The sequence below is a fragment of the Lynx canadensis genome, chromosome E3 (assembly GCF_007474595.2).
Source record: "Lynx canadensis isolate LIC74 chromosome E3, mLynCan4.pri.v2, whole genome shotgun sequence".
NCBI lineage: Eukaryota > Metazoa > Chordata > Mammalia > Carnivora > Felidae > Lynx > Lynx canadensis.
The window spans coordinates 17,196,196-17,212,410 of record NC_044318.1 but is presented as its reverse complement, the minus strand read 5'-3'; the positions used below and the strand labels follow the sequence as shown (position 1 = coordinate 17,212,410).

General features: G+C 36.5%; 1 protein-coding gene across 1 annotated transcript in view; it reads right to left on the bottom strand.

The window, feature by feature from the left end:
• LOC115504396 (ATP-binding cassette sub-family A member 3-like) overlaps positions 1-16,215 on the bottom strand; it is a 188,254-nt gene that overhangs the window by 133,382 nt on the left and 38,657 nt on the right. Inside the window, exons 8-10 of the mRNA XM_032591645.1 lie at positions 5,176-5,349; positions 4,299-4,477; positions 3,384-3,518 (exon numbers count right to left, since the gene is read on the bottom strand). Of these exons, the coding sequence (XP_032447536.1) occupies positions 3,384-3,518; positions 4,299-4,477; positions 5,176-5,349 (488 nt within the window). The remainder of the gene's footprint in view (positions 1-3,383; positions 3,519-4,298; positions 4,478-5,175; positions 5,350-16,215) is intronic.

Here is a 16,215-nt window from a genome sequence, read left to right as displayed (position 1 = left end):
TGTGTGTGTGTGTGTGTGTGTGTGTGTGTGTGTTTTCCTGTGCCCAAGGACAGAAGGATCTATTGTTGGTCTCTCAGAACTATCCCGTCCCAGTGCTGTTCACAGAGTTGAGGGGGGGTTTCCTTTGTTACCATGTCTCTGTCTCTCTTGCTGTTCTCTTGCCATTCTCCCTGCCTTAGGCTGGGAGCTGTTTAGTAGCTGTTTAGTCAACCCTCAGTACTTCTTCAGGAATAATTGTTCTATTAATAGGTATAATTGGTGTGTTCTGTGGAGGATGGAGTTTAGAGTCTTCTTATGTTACCATCTTGAACTGGAATTCCTTTATTCAACACTGTGGGTTCAACTTTGGACCATGGTTTTCTGATCTGGATCTTCTCTTTGATTAGATGCCACTTCAATTTCAACATCATCCATCATCAGGAGAGGCTAGGATTTCTCTAAACCAGTATCTGTCTCCTTTAAGTTTCATAATCCTTTCTTCTGTTTCTCTCTCTCCTCTCACATACACTACATTTTACTTAAGGCAACAAGAAGTCAGGCAGCTCCTTCACCAACTCACCTGAAAATATTTCATTTAACCAGCTCATTAGTAACATTTTCTGTTTCCCACATTACTGTTAAGTGATGGTGTTGACAGACTTTGTATCTTGCCTCCCAGTTTTCAGTTAACAGTTCCTCACTTCCCTTTAGGCCTTCAAAGGCAACCATCTCCAAGATCACTAGGTTTCTGCTAACAGTCTACTGTAGGCCCTTTAGGCTTCCAGTGTCCCCTCACTTCCCAATCCTAAAACTACTCCCACATTTATTGGTTTTTTGTTATGGCAGCATCCCATTTTCAGGTACCAATATCTATTTATCTATTGCTCAGTAATAAATTACCCAAACTTAGTGACTTAAAACAATATTTATTTTTCCTCACAGTTTCTGGCCTCATAAACTCGGGACCTCTGGCTCAGGGTTTGTCTTGATTTTGCATTCAAAATGTTGACAAGAGCTACAGTCATCTGAAAGGCTCACTGGGAGTGGAAGACCCACTTTAAAAGTGACTCACTCAACTGGCTGGCAAGTTTGTTCTGGTTGTTGGAGGAAGGACTCAGTTAATCCCATGTGGGCCTCTCTTCAGTCATTTAGGCGACTGAGTATACTCACAGCATGGCAGTTGACTTAGCCAGAGTAAACAACCCAAGAGACCAAAGTGAAGCCTCAGTGCATTTTATGACTTAGTCTTAGAAAGCAGTCATTTCACTTCTGCAGTTCTTGACTGCTCATAAAGGTCAGGCCTATTCAAAGGCATGAAAATCAGGAGATGTGTGTCACTGAGGATCATCTTTGAGGCTGTCTACTACCTTTTGTGATATAATCTATGTTATTTTCCTAGTGGCTAGAAGGAGTTGTCTTGTGGGGTGGATATTCAAGGAAGAGAGAAAGAAATCCTAGCCCTGAACAGGGAGGAGTGAACCATTTCTGCAGGCGAAGGGTTCAGGAGAAAATGGGACTTGAGATTTTTGCATCCTAGATTTCCTATCCTATGTCTCCATAGTCCATTCTCTCCAAATCAATGCCTTAATCCTGGGAGAGTAGACTTTCCTAAATTAAAATTTTAACTTTTTCTAAAGCTTGCTATTCTTATGATTAAGTCTATGGCTTAGTTCTCAGCTTTTCTGCTCTTGGGTGCTGGAAATGAAAATCTCTTCATGTGCTTCCTGGAAGGCTGACTAGATTTCAGTTAGCCTCTGATGGTTAATCATAGACAGCCTTTAATTTTCTGTCTCCAGTCTATCAGTTCCCCCCAAAACAACCACCCATCCCATGGTACCTATAATTACTGCACCCATATTTTTCACATGCTTGATACATGACGCCAACTAATGGATTTCTTTCCCTGGAATACATCCCAGTTCAACACCTATGGACACTGCACTGCTACCTTGTATCTCATCATCTGCTTTCTCAGTCCACTCAGGTACCAACTATCCCTAATTAAGTTCCCTGGGAACTTACATTCCCAGTGGGAAGTACACTCTAAGACAGAAGTTAGTATCCAGGAAGTTTACAAAAGATGGAAATTAGCATGGAGGAGTGTTCCTGAGATCAACATCTGAGTGAAGACAAGAAGGTTTGGGAGAGAGAATAGTTGGGCCAACTCCTCAAGGAAATGCATTTGATTCTGTGTGAGGTGACTCTGTTCAGGTGAGGTTATTGTTGGAGAGGGTGGCCAGTATCCACAGTGGCCATGTTTTCAGAGAGTTCAAATGAATAACTTACCCAAAGTGTTTTTCCTCCCCCACTTATTCTTTAATTACTGTATCATCACCCTATTTGTTTTCCCAATGGCATTGACTGTATGCTGTAATTACCCTGTTTGTTCACTTCTCAACCCACTTTCATTCATACTAGAATGTAAGCTCCTTGAGAGCACGGGTCTAATCTGGATTTTTCATCACTTATATCCCCAGTGTCAATAATGAATGAATGAATGAATGAATGAATGGAGTGATACATAGAAGGACCTTGGTTCTTCTGGGCATTTTCATGAGAATCTGAGGGAGTCACATCAGAGTGGCTTCTCAGGGAAAATCTGGTAGGAAAATTATGAAGAGAGAAATAAGGGGGACCAAGGTAACTACATCTGGGGAAATTGTCACAGACCATGTGTTCCTTAGGCCAACACCCTCCAGCCCTAATCTATACTGATATCCACAAAAATGTTGGATGTGACTACATTTCCTGAGAAAACCAGGGAAAAGAGTGAGTTTTGCATTTGGGTTGATGTAACCAAAACAGAGAAAGCATATAGCATACTGGAGGCAAAGGGTACGACAAGAGTATACTCATCTCCAAAATTAGCTGAATTAGCATGGAGGGCTTTGGGTTTCCATAGGCTGTGGGGTTAAGAGTTCAAACCAAGCTTAGGTAGACCTTTGAGAGGCAACGGAATGCCAGCCCATACAGGTTACCTGAATACTATATGCCTACAGTTGGTGCAGATAAATTAAGAGATTAAAAGCCCTCCCTTGATGAACTCCTTGACAGGGGAAAGATTACATAATAGATAAATGCAAAGTATTTGTGAACAGAAATTAATGCTTACACACTCAAATCATTCATCTCCAATAGACTCTACTTTTTAAAATGAGAGAATTTGTGGAAGATACCATATAGCTTATAGAAAACCTGACTCTATTCTGGGGGAAGGAGAAAAAGATTTGACTTTTTATTATATACTGAAAAAAATGATTTTTTTATCTTTCTCAAAGATCAAAAGGATGGCTGTGATCTTTATTAACATGTGATCTTTTTCTTGTATTTCTAGTAATAATCATTTACAGTGAACACTAAACTAAATTTCAGTCCTATCAAGAAGAAAAAATTTGAAACAATACCTTGCACAAATGTTTGATTTGGATACCTGCCACCAAATTAGTAGGTTCTGCTTCAAAATACTTGCTTTCATTTGTCTCATAAAATTGCCTTCTTTCCTTTTTTCCCTTAGATGCTTCCCCAAACCAGTAAGAGCGCTAAAAAAAAAAAAAAAAAAAAAAAAGAGGGGAATGAATGTGACATTACTGCAATGGTATTGAAAAATGATTCATTATAAAATACTCTAGCCTGTTATCTTTTGTACTGAGATGGATTGCTGAAATTTTTTTGTGATTAAATTTTGGAGCTAATTGGTTATAATTTGCATTCCCAGGCATAAAAGCAGACTACTCTATGAAAATTATAAGTGTCCAAGAGGGACAAAAGAAAATTACTCCAAAATGAGGTCATGGCAAAAATGATTGTATCATTTTTTGTCATATCTTCTCTTAGCAGATAAGGAAAGGAATCAAGAAAAAGAATGAGCCATCATGCTATAGTTCTGACTCCAAGAGATCTGTGCTAACCAAGGATAAAAAGCAGTCCCCAGATGGGGGACTTAACTAAACTTTTTTTTTTTTTTTTTTTTTTTTTTTTTTTTACCACGCAAAGACCCATCCTATATTACTTTCCTTATGCCCGAGTTTAATCCTTTATGAAATACTTGCCTGTGAATGTGATGGATTACTCAGAGTTTGTAAAGTTTGAGGTAATAGGCCATGATCTACAGATTATTTATATTTATATATACTGGATGCTTTAAAGTGTAATAAGAAAAAGCCAGTGAATGGCTGGAGTAAGTAGAATGATTCTTTCACCTGATCTATTGGTTCAAGTATAGACAGTGCAAAATTAACTCATGGTGGCTTTTACAGAAATTACAATACATATTCATAAGGACTGTGGCCTTTCTCAGTAACACAAGCATTAGAACTCACCAGCAAGAAAAAGTTCCATGGCTTGGGCACACCATAGTCCCCTGGAAAGACAGCTTCTATATACCAGGCCACAAGGCCATATAAGAAAGCATCAAATAAAAACATTCCCAGTACGTGGGCAAAGCCAAAGTTCTCCATTTTGGGTGGTGAGAAGATGTTGCTCCATTTAATTCCAATTTCTAAGAGACAACAGTTGACATTTAATTTAGGTGCCAACCGACACTAAAACAGTTATCCATCTGCATCATAATTAAAGAGTGAAGAGAAAAGGTGTTAATATTTTCTAGAAATTCCTGCTATAGTCAGTTACTTTCTAATACCACTAGAATTTAGGACATTTGAGAAAGTAATCATTTAAGATGTTTTCTAGTGTGCCAGAAACAATCAGTTATGAGTGAAACCAAAACAAAATACATATACTAAAAACTCAGGAATATAAGCTTTAAGAAAAATAAGGAAGCCCCTATGGGTGAAGACACTGACTCCTTTCTCTCAATCCCTCCTCATGCTAAATGTTCACTGCAAAATATAATTTTGGAAAACATAATCATTGAAAAGCAGAAATAAATGCTATCTACAGAAGAGAAGACTAGAAGAATTTTTGCATAGATATTGCACTGATGAAAAAAGGAAGACTGAAAGGTGCTAAAAGCAGACCTGTGCTGCTTTCTCTCCTAGCATCAAAGAGCAGCCAGGAACTCCAAATGGAGTAGCAGACTTGAATAAATTTATGCAGAGAATGTGGAGGAACTCATGTGCTACAGGTGGTGGTATGAAGTAATATCATTTTTTGAAGGGCAGTTTAACAATATTAATCAACTTTAAAACTGTGAATATCTTATGAGAATATGGCCAAATTTACAAGGTAAATACTCACTCTCCATTTCTGCCTTGACTAGGAATTTAGTTCCCAGCCCCATTGCTATATTTGAGCTGAGACAGGAAGCCAGCTTCTGGGTGAATGTCATTTCTGCAAAGTTTATAGAGACAGTAACAACTGGAAAGTAGGTAACGAGATAAATGAAACCTCCAAAAGAAACAGCAAAATGTACTAGAAATAAAAAGGAAATTATAAGGTCAATTTAAGCATTATGCAAAAGCCTCAACTACAAATATTTTGTAGGATGTATGTAATAAAATAAGCACATTGAGAATAAAATTTTTTTTGTTCACCATTGCTTCCTCAGCACATTATATAATACTTGGCACTTCCTAAGTGCTCAGAAGTATTTTTTGAATGAATAAAAGTCTGAAATTAAACATTTTAGTAACTGATTTTTCTGGAATTTGTCATTCTATATGTAGTACTATAAATATTATAGCTCTTAATAGAAATTTTACATATTTATTATCACTCAGCATAAAAAAATTATAAATGTAAATACTGTTATTATGGTATCAGAAAATATCTAGATTCTATTTCCAGACACTATGAGATTCAGTCTATGTCATAATACTGGGGGAAAAGAAGTATACTTGAATAAACAGAAATACAAAGTTGGTCTTAAAAAGCCAGATATGGTTTAGAATATGAAGAGTTCCAAAAATGTGACTCTGATAAAACACCAAAAAGAAAATCCCTGTTAAGAAACCAATTAACATCATTGGGAAGCAAAATTTAGCATCTAAATAAAAATTGAATATTATGAAATACAACATATTATCCCACTATTAGGAATGATTCTTGCTTTTCTTCTTTACCTCACTCCACATACTATATTCACCAACTAGAACAATTATGTTTTATGTACTCATCTTTATGTACATGTCTTATGTACATGTACATGTCTGTTATTTTCTAAAATTAAAATTATAAAGAGAATGAGAGGGGACAAATAAGGGATAATAAAGGCAATATATCAGATGCACCTGATAAAAAAGAATCAAAGTATATACGGCAAAAAGTAACAGATTCTAGAAGAAATATGCAAATTTACAACCAGAGTAGAAACGTTAACCATCTTTCTCCAGATTAACAAACTTGGCCTAAATGAAAATACATGTCAACTACCCCAAACAACCTCATCATATATATTTTTTCAAACAGACTTGGAATATTAATTTAAAAAAACTAGACATTAACTAGGTCATAAAATAAATCCTAACAAATTTTAAAGGATTTAAATTAAATTGGGAATCAATAACCAGAAGATGACTAAAAAATCCAGTATGTTGAGAAATTAAGACACACTCTTTGAATAATTCTCATTTAAAGAAGGAAATTACAAGGAAAATTATAAAACATTTTAAAGTAATAGCTCAGGGGTGCCTGGGTGGCTCAGTTGGTTAAGCCTCCGACTGCGGCTCAGGTCATAATCTTGTGAGTTCAAGTTCCATATCAGGCTCTGTGGTGACAGCTCAGAGCCTGGAGCCTGCTTGGGATTCTGTGTCTCCCTCTCCCTGCCTCTCCCCTGCTCATTTTCTCTCTCTCAAAAAATAAACACTAAAAAAAATTAAAAAAATAAAGTAACAACCAAAAAAAGCTTACTTATCAAAATTTGTGTCATGCAAACCAGTACTAAGAGGGAAATGACGAGCCTTAAATTCATTTCTTGAAAGAAATAAGACAAATATTCACTACCAAAAGCTTTAAAAAACGGCAATAAACACAAAGTTTATGGAACGTAAGGGTAAAGATAAAAGCAGAAATTAGAGGGGCGCCTGGGTGGCGCAGTCGGTTGAGCGTCCGACTTCAGCCAGGTCACGATCTCACGGTCCGGGAGTTCGAGCCCCGCGTCGGGCTCTGGGCTGATGGCTCAGAGCCTGGAGCCTGTTTCCGATTCTGTGTCTCCCTCTCTCTCTGCCCCTCCCCCGTTCATGCTCTGTCTCTCTCTGTCCCAAAAAATAAATAAATGTTGAAAAAAAAAAAAAAGCAGAAATTAGAACAAAACTATACCAACAAAGCCAAAAGCTGAATCTCTGTAGAGACTAATAATGCTAACAAACCTGTTATGAAACTGATCAAGAAAAAAGACAGAAGGCACAAATTACCAGTACAAAGAGTAAAAAAGGATATATCATGACAGATACTTACAGACATTAAAAACAGAAGAAACACATATTAAATTAATGATATTGCACCAATAAATTTCAAAACTAAAAGTATAAATTAAAGAAAACAGAACTTACCAAAATTGAAAGAACTAGAAAACCTGAATGTCCTACAGTCATTAAAGAAATTGAATCAATAATTAAAAACCTTCTCAGTGCTTTTTCAGCAACTTCTAGCAGATATTCAAAGAGGAAATGATTAGGACACTGTACTGAAATTTCCAGAGAGATAGAGATACAGAAAAAGAGGATATCCTTCCTAAGTACTTTTATAAAACTACCATAACTTGATATCAAAATCAAACAAAGGCAGTACAAAAAAGGAAATTATAGAGCAATTTCACTACTGAACATATAGGTAAAAATTTTAAACTAAATATTAGCAAAATGAATCCAGCCTGTATACAAAGGAAAACATATCTTGACAAATTTATTCTAAGAATATGAGATTGGTATGGGTATTGAGGAGGGCACCTTTTGGGATGAGCACTGGGTGTTGTATGGAAACCAATTTGACAATAAATTTCATATATTGAAAAAAAAAAGAATATGAGATTGGTATAGCATTTAAAAATCAGCTTATATAATGCACATTAAGAAGAAATATATTTTTACCATCTAAATAAATGCAAATTAAAATGTTAAATAAAACTCAATATCCTTAGCTTAGATAAAATTCTTAAACAGTAAATGAACAGAATCTTTTTAACCTGATAATTATATATCTATATACTTTAAAAGCTTCCAGTCACCTTATACCCTAAAAACTTGTTGTGGACCCCAATTTTAAAGTGGATGTGTGTGTGTGTGTGGGGGGGTTCCCCATACCACCAAGCAAGTCTCCAGGACATTAGCTGGGTGTCACTCAATTTTGACACTATTTATCCCAAGATAGCATCAGATTCCATAGTTTAAGGATTCAGTCCTACAGAGCCATTCCCCCTACCCTGACTTCAGATGCCAGTCATAAGCCCAGATTATTACCTTTGCTTCTGCTGACTGATTATAGATCAGAGGCTTCAAGGACAACTTCCTTAGGCTCAATTAATCTGCTAGAGCAGCTCACACAACTGAGAGAAACATGTTACTTACCAGACCATTAGTTTATTTCTAAACAATACAACACAGGAACTGCCAGATGGAAAGAGGCATAAGATAAGATATAGCACAAAGGCATGGTGCTTCCTTGTCCTCTCCCATTCCACCACTCTCCCCAAATATTCAGATGTTCACCAAACTGGAAGCAATCCTAATCCATCCTTTTGGATTTTTATGGAGGCTTCATACATTAAATAGGCACAATTGATTAAATCATCAGTTATCAATGGATGACTGATTCAACCTCCAGGCCTTCTCCTGGATGCTGGAGGTCAAGGGAGTGAGACTGAGAGTTCCAATCTTCTAATCACATGGTTGGCTCCTGCGGCAACCATCCCCCATCCTTAGGTGCTTTCCAAAAGCCACCTCAATACGTAACAAAAGACACCTCTGTTCTCAACACTTCAAAAATTTCAAAGATTTTAAAATCTATGTGCCAGAAAAGGGGACCAAGACTATATATATATATATATATATATATATATATATATATTATAAATCACAATGTCACATATCAAATGGTAAACTGTTAAAATGTTTCTTTTAGGCAGAACTCCAAAACTGTATTCTACTAAACAATGAGTAAACTGACAAATATAAGCTTGATTGGTTCAAGCTGTCAGAATCAGCTGATTTTTTGGAGGTCTGGAATGTTATTTTTAACACTTATAAGCACCAGGGAAATGCTTAAATAAAGAAAAAAAGCTGACAACTTTCAGTAAAACAACATTATGGTGTTTTTTTCTTAACTGCCTACCATAACTGACTCCCCAGCTCAGTGCCAACCATGGGGATGGTGTCTACCTTCCTGATATGACTTGCTGTTACCAGAGGGTGCAATACAGACTTGACTCTTAAAGAACTGTGCTTGACTCTTCTGATCTGCCTGATGGCTCCTTGAGGGATTCCGGAGGAAGTGGCTCAAGGACTTCACATTGTTTCACACCCCTCTGAACTTTCTCAGAGCAGCGTCAGCCTCCCAATCAGTGTTTGTTGAAAACATTTAAAGGCAAACACACTTCCCACAGTTGACTGCTGCAAAGGATAACAATGAGAAAAGTAGCAGACACAACAAAAAGCCTGGTGAAAAAAAGGTGTGAAGAAGAAACACAAGGAAGAATAAGGGCATTAAAAAACTTCCACATATAGTGGAGAATCTAGAAGGCCACTCACATGCTCAGGGTTGGACAGTGTTCAAAACTGACCTGAGAAGACCCTACTCTTTAACCTTGAGCTGACCTTTAGGCTCTGCAAAAGTGAGAAGTGAAGACTAAAGCTAAACATTGAAAGAGTGCCCAACAGAGAGCCAATCAGAGAGTATACTTTTTTTTTTTGCTCTAGTTAAGGAAATCTGTCAAATCGCTGGCTGACTACTAAACCAACAGAGCACAGACTTCAGTGATTACACATCAAAATAATACAGTCTTTGTAAAAATAGTTTAGAAAACTTACTAAGTTAATAACTACAATCCACACAACCAACAATAAACCATGAAGCTGGGGGAGACATTTCTAGAATTACCACATTACATTATTAATCAAAGACTTTAAATAGAGTGCTCTAAATATGCACAGATATCTAAAGGAGACTATTAGTAAAGAGCTAAAGGAAATAACAAGAATCATATCCCATGAACCAGAAAATATCAATAAAGAGATTTAAATTATAAAAAGACATCAAACAGAAATTTGGGGGCTTAAACAGAAAACTGAAATGAAAATTTGATTAGAGGGGTTCAACAGTATATATGAGTAGGCAGAAGAAAAAAATCAGCAAACTGAAGACAACTGATATTATGTGATCTGAAGAGCAGAAAAAGAATAAGGAAAGATTAATTGAGCCTAAGAGACCTGTGGGACACCATGAAGGGTACCAGAAAGTGCATAATTGTGGAGTCATAGAAATTAAAGAGGGAGAGAAAGGGTGAGAGAAATTATATGAAGGAATAATGGCTGAAAAATTCCCAAATTTGATGAAAGACATAAATGTACAAATCCAAAAAGCTACACAAACTCCAAGTGGAATAAAATCAAAGGAATCAGCACTAAGACACATTAAAACAAAAATGAGGAAAGTCAAAGACAAAAAAAAAGAATCTTGAAAGCAGCAAGAGAGAACTGTTTCATAATGTACCAGATTAAAAACCAATTTGCCAGAAAGCTGCAGGCCAGAAGGAGGTAGAGTGACATTTTTAAAGCATTAAAAGTAAAAATAAACTGTTAAGCAAGAATTCTGCACACACCAAAACTATCATTCAAGAATGAAGTAGACATTAAGAAATTTCCAAATCAGGGCATCTGAGTGGCTAGTCGGTTAAGCTTCTGTCTTAGGCTCAGGTTATGATCTTATGGTTTGTGGGTTTGAGCCCCGCATTAGGCTCCGTGCTGATAGCTCATACCCTGGAGCCTGCTTTGGTTTCTGTGTCTCCCTCTCTGTCTGCTCCTCCCCACTCATGTTCTGTCTCTCTCTCAAAAAAATGAATAAACATTAAAAAAAAAAAGAAATTTCCAAATCAACAAAAATTGATGGAGTTTGTTGCTTGTACATGTGCCACACAAGGATGAACAATCTGAATGAAAGGATACTGGATAGTCACTCAAAGCCATATAAAGAAATAGAAAACTCCAGTGAAGGTAACTGCATCGATAAATATGTAAATCAGAATTATGGTATTTTCTGGTTTATAACACCTCTTTTTGTTTCCTATATGACTTAAATAAATCCATGTAAATAACTGTAAAGATGTGTTAATAAGTATATAAATATAAAGATGCAGTTTGTGAAAATACCAACATAAAAGGTAGATGGAGACTGACAGGAGCAGAGCTTTTAATACTATTAAAGCTAAATTAGTATTAATTATAATTAAGTTGTTTAAAGTGTTCATTGTACTCTCCAAATTACCCCTTAAGAAAATAACTAGAAAATACATACAAAAAAAATGATAAGGGAATCAAAATGGAGGATATAAGGAACAAAAAAGGTATGATATATAAAATACAAATACCAAAATGGCAGATATAAGTCCTCCATTATCAGTAATTATTTTCAATATAAATGGATTAAACTCCAATTAAAAAGTGAAGGTAATAGAAGGGATTTTTTAAAAATGATCCAGGGGTGCCTGTGTGGCTCACTCGTTAAGTGTTTGACTTCCGGCTCAGGTCATGATCTCACAGTTCCCGAGTTCAAGCCCCACCTTGGACTCTGTGCTGACAGCTCAGAGCCTAGAGCCTGCTTCAGATTCTGTGTCTCCTTGTCTCTCTGCCCCTATTCGGGTCATGCTCTGTCTCTGTCTCTGTCTCTCTCTCAAAAATAAATAAAACATAAAAAAAATTTTAAGATCCAAAGATACAATTTTGTTAAAGGGAAAGAATGGAATAAGATATTTCATGTAAATAGTAACCAAAAGAGAGCTAGAGTAACTCAACTAATATAGGATAAAATAGGCTTTAAGTAAAAAATTGTTACAAGACACAATCAGGGATATCATACACTTATGGAAGTGTCAATCAAAAAGATGTAATAATTAAAAACATATATTCATCTAACAAGAGAATTCCAAGAACAAAAAAAAGACAACTGAAGGGAGAAATAGAAAGCTCTCTAATAATACTTAACAACTTCAATACCCAGCTTTCAATGATGGAGAGAACAACTAGACAGATGATCAAGAGAGGACTTAAACAACACAGTAAACTAACTTTACCTAAAAGACATACATAATACTCCATCCAAAAAGAGCAGAATATATATTATTGATTTTTTTTTAAATTTTTTTTTCAACGTTTATTTATTTTTGGGACAGAGAGAGACAGAGCATGAATGGGGGAGGGGCAGAGAGAGAGGGAGACACAGAATCAGAAACAGGCTCCAGGCTCTGAGCCATCAGCCCAGAGCCTGACGCGGGGCTCGAACTCACGGACCGCGAGATCGTGACCTAGCTGAAGTCGGACGCTTAACCAACTGTGCCACCCAGGCGCCCCATATATTATTCATTTTTAAAGAATGTTTATTTATTTTGAGACAGAGCGAGTGTGTGAGTGGGGGAGGGGCAGAGAGAGAGAGAGAGAGAGAGAGAGAGAGAGAGAGAGAATCCCAAGCAGGCTCCATGCTGTCAGTGCAGAGTCACATAGGGGGCTTGATCTCATGAACCATGAGATCATGACCTGAGCCAAAATCAAGTCAGATGCTTAATAGGCTGAGTCAACCAAGCACCCCAGAATATATATTCTTAAGTGCACATGGAACATTCTCTAGGAAAGACTATATGTTAGACCACAAAACAAGTCTCAATAAATCTTTTAAAAAGGTTTAAATCACACAAACGATATTTTAGGACTGCAATGGAATGAAGCAAGAAATCAGGTGGAAAGTTACAAATGTGTACAAATTAAACCAAAAAATGTGTGAAAATTATAGAAAAAAATCTCTTAAACAACCAATGTGTCAAAGAAGAAATTCAAGGAAAATTAGAAAATATTTAAGGATAAATGAAACAAAAATACAACATACCAAAACATACGAGATACAACGAAAGCAGTGCTGTGGAAAATTTATAGCTGTAAAGACCTACATTAAAAAAGAAGAAATATCTCAAATCATAACCTAACTTTCCACCTTAAGGAAAAGGAGAAAGAAGAACAAGCTAAACCTAAAGCTAGCAGAAAAAAGGAAATAATAATGATTAAAGTAGAGACAAATAAAATAGAGAATAGGAAAACAATGAGCCAATTAAGAAAAACAGAAGTTTTTTTTTCTTTGAAAAGGTCAACAAAATTAATAACCTTTTACATATACCTCCTAAAAAAAGAATTACTAAAATCAGAAAGATGTGCACTTTCACACCAACTTGAAAGTAATACAAATAAGAAATATTAATAATAACTGCATAGCAACAAACTACACAACCTTGATGCAATGGGCAAAATCTTTGAAATGCAGATCCTGCCAATACTGACTCAAGAAGATATAGAAAATCTGAATAGACCTATAACAAGCAAAGATGTTAAATTACTATCAAAAACTTTCCAATTGAAAAAACAAAGTACTATATGGCTTCACTGGTGAATTATATGAAAACTTAGAGAATAATTAACACCAATCCCCCTCAAAGTTACCAAAATAAATAGAGAAAGGAATGCTTCATAACTCACTCTGTGAGGAAAGCATAACCCCAGTAACAAAGTCAGAGAGAGACATCACAAGAAAATAAAATGTGAATAACAGATGCAAAAGTCATCAACAAAATCTAGTAAACTGAATACAGCAACATTTTTTTAAGGTATATATTTTAATTCCAGTATGGTTAACAGACAGGGTTACATTAGTTTCAGGTTTACAATGCATTGATTCAACAATTTTATACATTACTCAGTGCACCTCCCCTCTGGTGACCATCAGTTAGTTCTCTATAGTTAAGAGTCTGTTTCTGTCTCTCTCTCTCTCTCTCTCTCTTCCTTCCCCCCTCCCTCGTTTTTTGTACTGTTTTATTTCCTAAATTCCACACGAGTGAAATCATATGGTATTTGTCTTTCTCTGACTGACTTATTTTGCTTAGCAAAATACTCTCTAGCTCCATCCATTGTTGCAAGTGGCCAAATTCTTTTTCATGGCCAAAGTATATTCCATTGTATATATATGCCACATCTTTATCCATTCATCTATTGAAGGACACTTGGGATGACTTCATAATTTAGCTATTGTAAATAATGCTACAATGAACACAGGGGTGCATGTGTCCCTGTGAATTCATGTTTTTGTATTTTTGGGGTAAATACTTAGCAATGGAATTACTGGATCTTATGGTAGTTCCATTTTTAATTTTTTGAGGAACCTCCATACCATTTCCCACAGTAACTCCACCATTTTCATTCTTACCAATAGTACACGAGGATTCTTTTTTCTCCACATCCTCATCAACACTTGTTATTCTTTGTGTTTTTGATTTTAGCCATTCTGACAGGTATGAGATGACATCTCATTGTAGTTTTGATTTGTATTTCCCTGATGATCAGTGATGATGACCATCTTTTCATGTGTCTGTTGGCCATCTGGATGTCCTCTTTGTAAACATGTCTATTCATGTCTTCTGCCCATTTTTAATTGAATCATTAGTTTTTGGGGTGTTGAGTTTTATAAGTTCTTTATATATTTGGGATACTAACCCTTTAACAGATATGTCATATGCAAATATCTTCTCCCATTCCGGGGGGTGCCTTTTAGTTCTGCTGATTGTTTCCTTTTCTGTGCAGAAGATTTTTATTTTGATGTAGTCCCAGTAGTTAAATATCTTTGCTTTTATTTCCCTTGCCTCAACAGACATATCTAGAAAAATGTTGCTATGGTCAATGTCAAAGAAATTATTGCTCATGCTCTCCTCTAGGATTTTTATGGTTCCAGGTCTCACATTTAGGTATTTAATCCATTTTGAGTTTATTTTTGGTAGTATAAGAAAGTGGTACATTTTCTTTTTTTTTTTTATATATATGAAATTTATTGACAAATTGGTTTCCATACAACACCCAGTGCTCATCCCAAAAGGTGCCCTCCTCAATACCCATCACCCACCCTCCCCTCCCTCCCACCCCCCATCAACCCTCAGTTCTCAGTTTTTAACAGTCTCTTATGCTTTGGCTCTCTCCCACTCTAACCTCTTTTTTTCCCTTCCCCTCCCCCATGGGTTTCTGTTAAGCTTCTCAGGATCCACATAAGAGTGAAAACATATGGTATCTGTCTTTCTCTGTATGGCTTATTTCACTTAGCATTACACTCTCCAGTTCCATCCACGTTGCTACAAAAGGCCATATTTCATTTTTTCTCATTGCCACATAGTATTCCATTGTGAATATATACCACAATTTCTTTATCCATTCATCAGTTGATGGGACATTTAGGCTCTTTCCATCATTTGGCTATTGTTGAGAGTGCTGCTATGAACATTGGGGTACAAGGGCCTCTATGCATCAGTACTCCTGTATCCCTTGGATAAATTCCTAGCAGTGCTATTGCTGGGTCATAGGGTAGGTCTATTTTTAATTTTCTGAGGAACCTCCACATTGCTTTCCAGAGCGGCTGCACCAATTTGCATTCCCACCAACAGTGCAAGAGGGTTCCCGTTTCTCCACATCCTCTCCAGCATCTATAGTCTCCTGATTTGTTCATTTTGGCCACTCTGACTGGCGTGAGGTGATACCTGAGTGTGGTTTTGATTTGTATTTCCCTGATAAGGAGCGACGCTGAACATCTTTTCATGTGCCTGTTGGCCATCTGGATGTCTTCTTTAGAGAAGTGTCTATTCATGTTTTCTGCCCATTTCTTCACTGGGTTATTTGTTTTTTGGGTGTGGAGTTTGGTGAGCTCTTTAGAGATTTTAGATACTAGCCCTTTGTCCGATATGTCATTTGCAAATATCTTTTCCCATTCCGTTGGTTGCCTTTTAGTTTTGTTGGTTGTTTCCTTTGCTGTGCAGAAGCTTTTTATCTTCATAAGGTCCCAGTAATTCACTTTTGCTTTTAATTCCCTTGCCTTTGGGGATGTGTCGAGTAAGAGAGTGCTATGGCTGAGGTCAGAGAGGTCTTTTCCTGCTTTTTCCTCTAGGGTTTTGATGGTTTCCTGTCTCACATTTAGGTCCTTTATCCATTTTGAGTTTATTTTTGTAAATGGTGTGAGAAAGTGGTCTAGTTTCAACCTTCTGCATTTTGCTGTCCAGTTCTCCCAGCACCATTTGTTAAAGAGACTGTCTTTTTTCCATTGGATGTTCTTTCC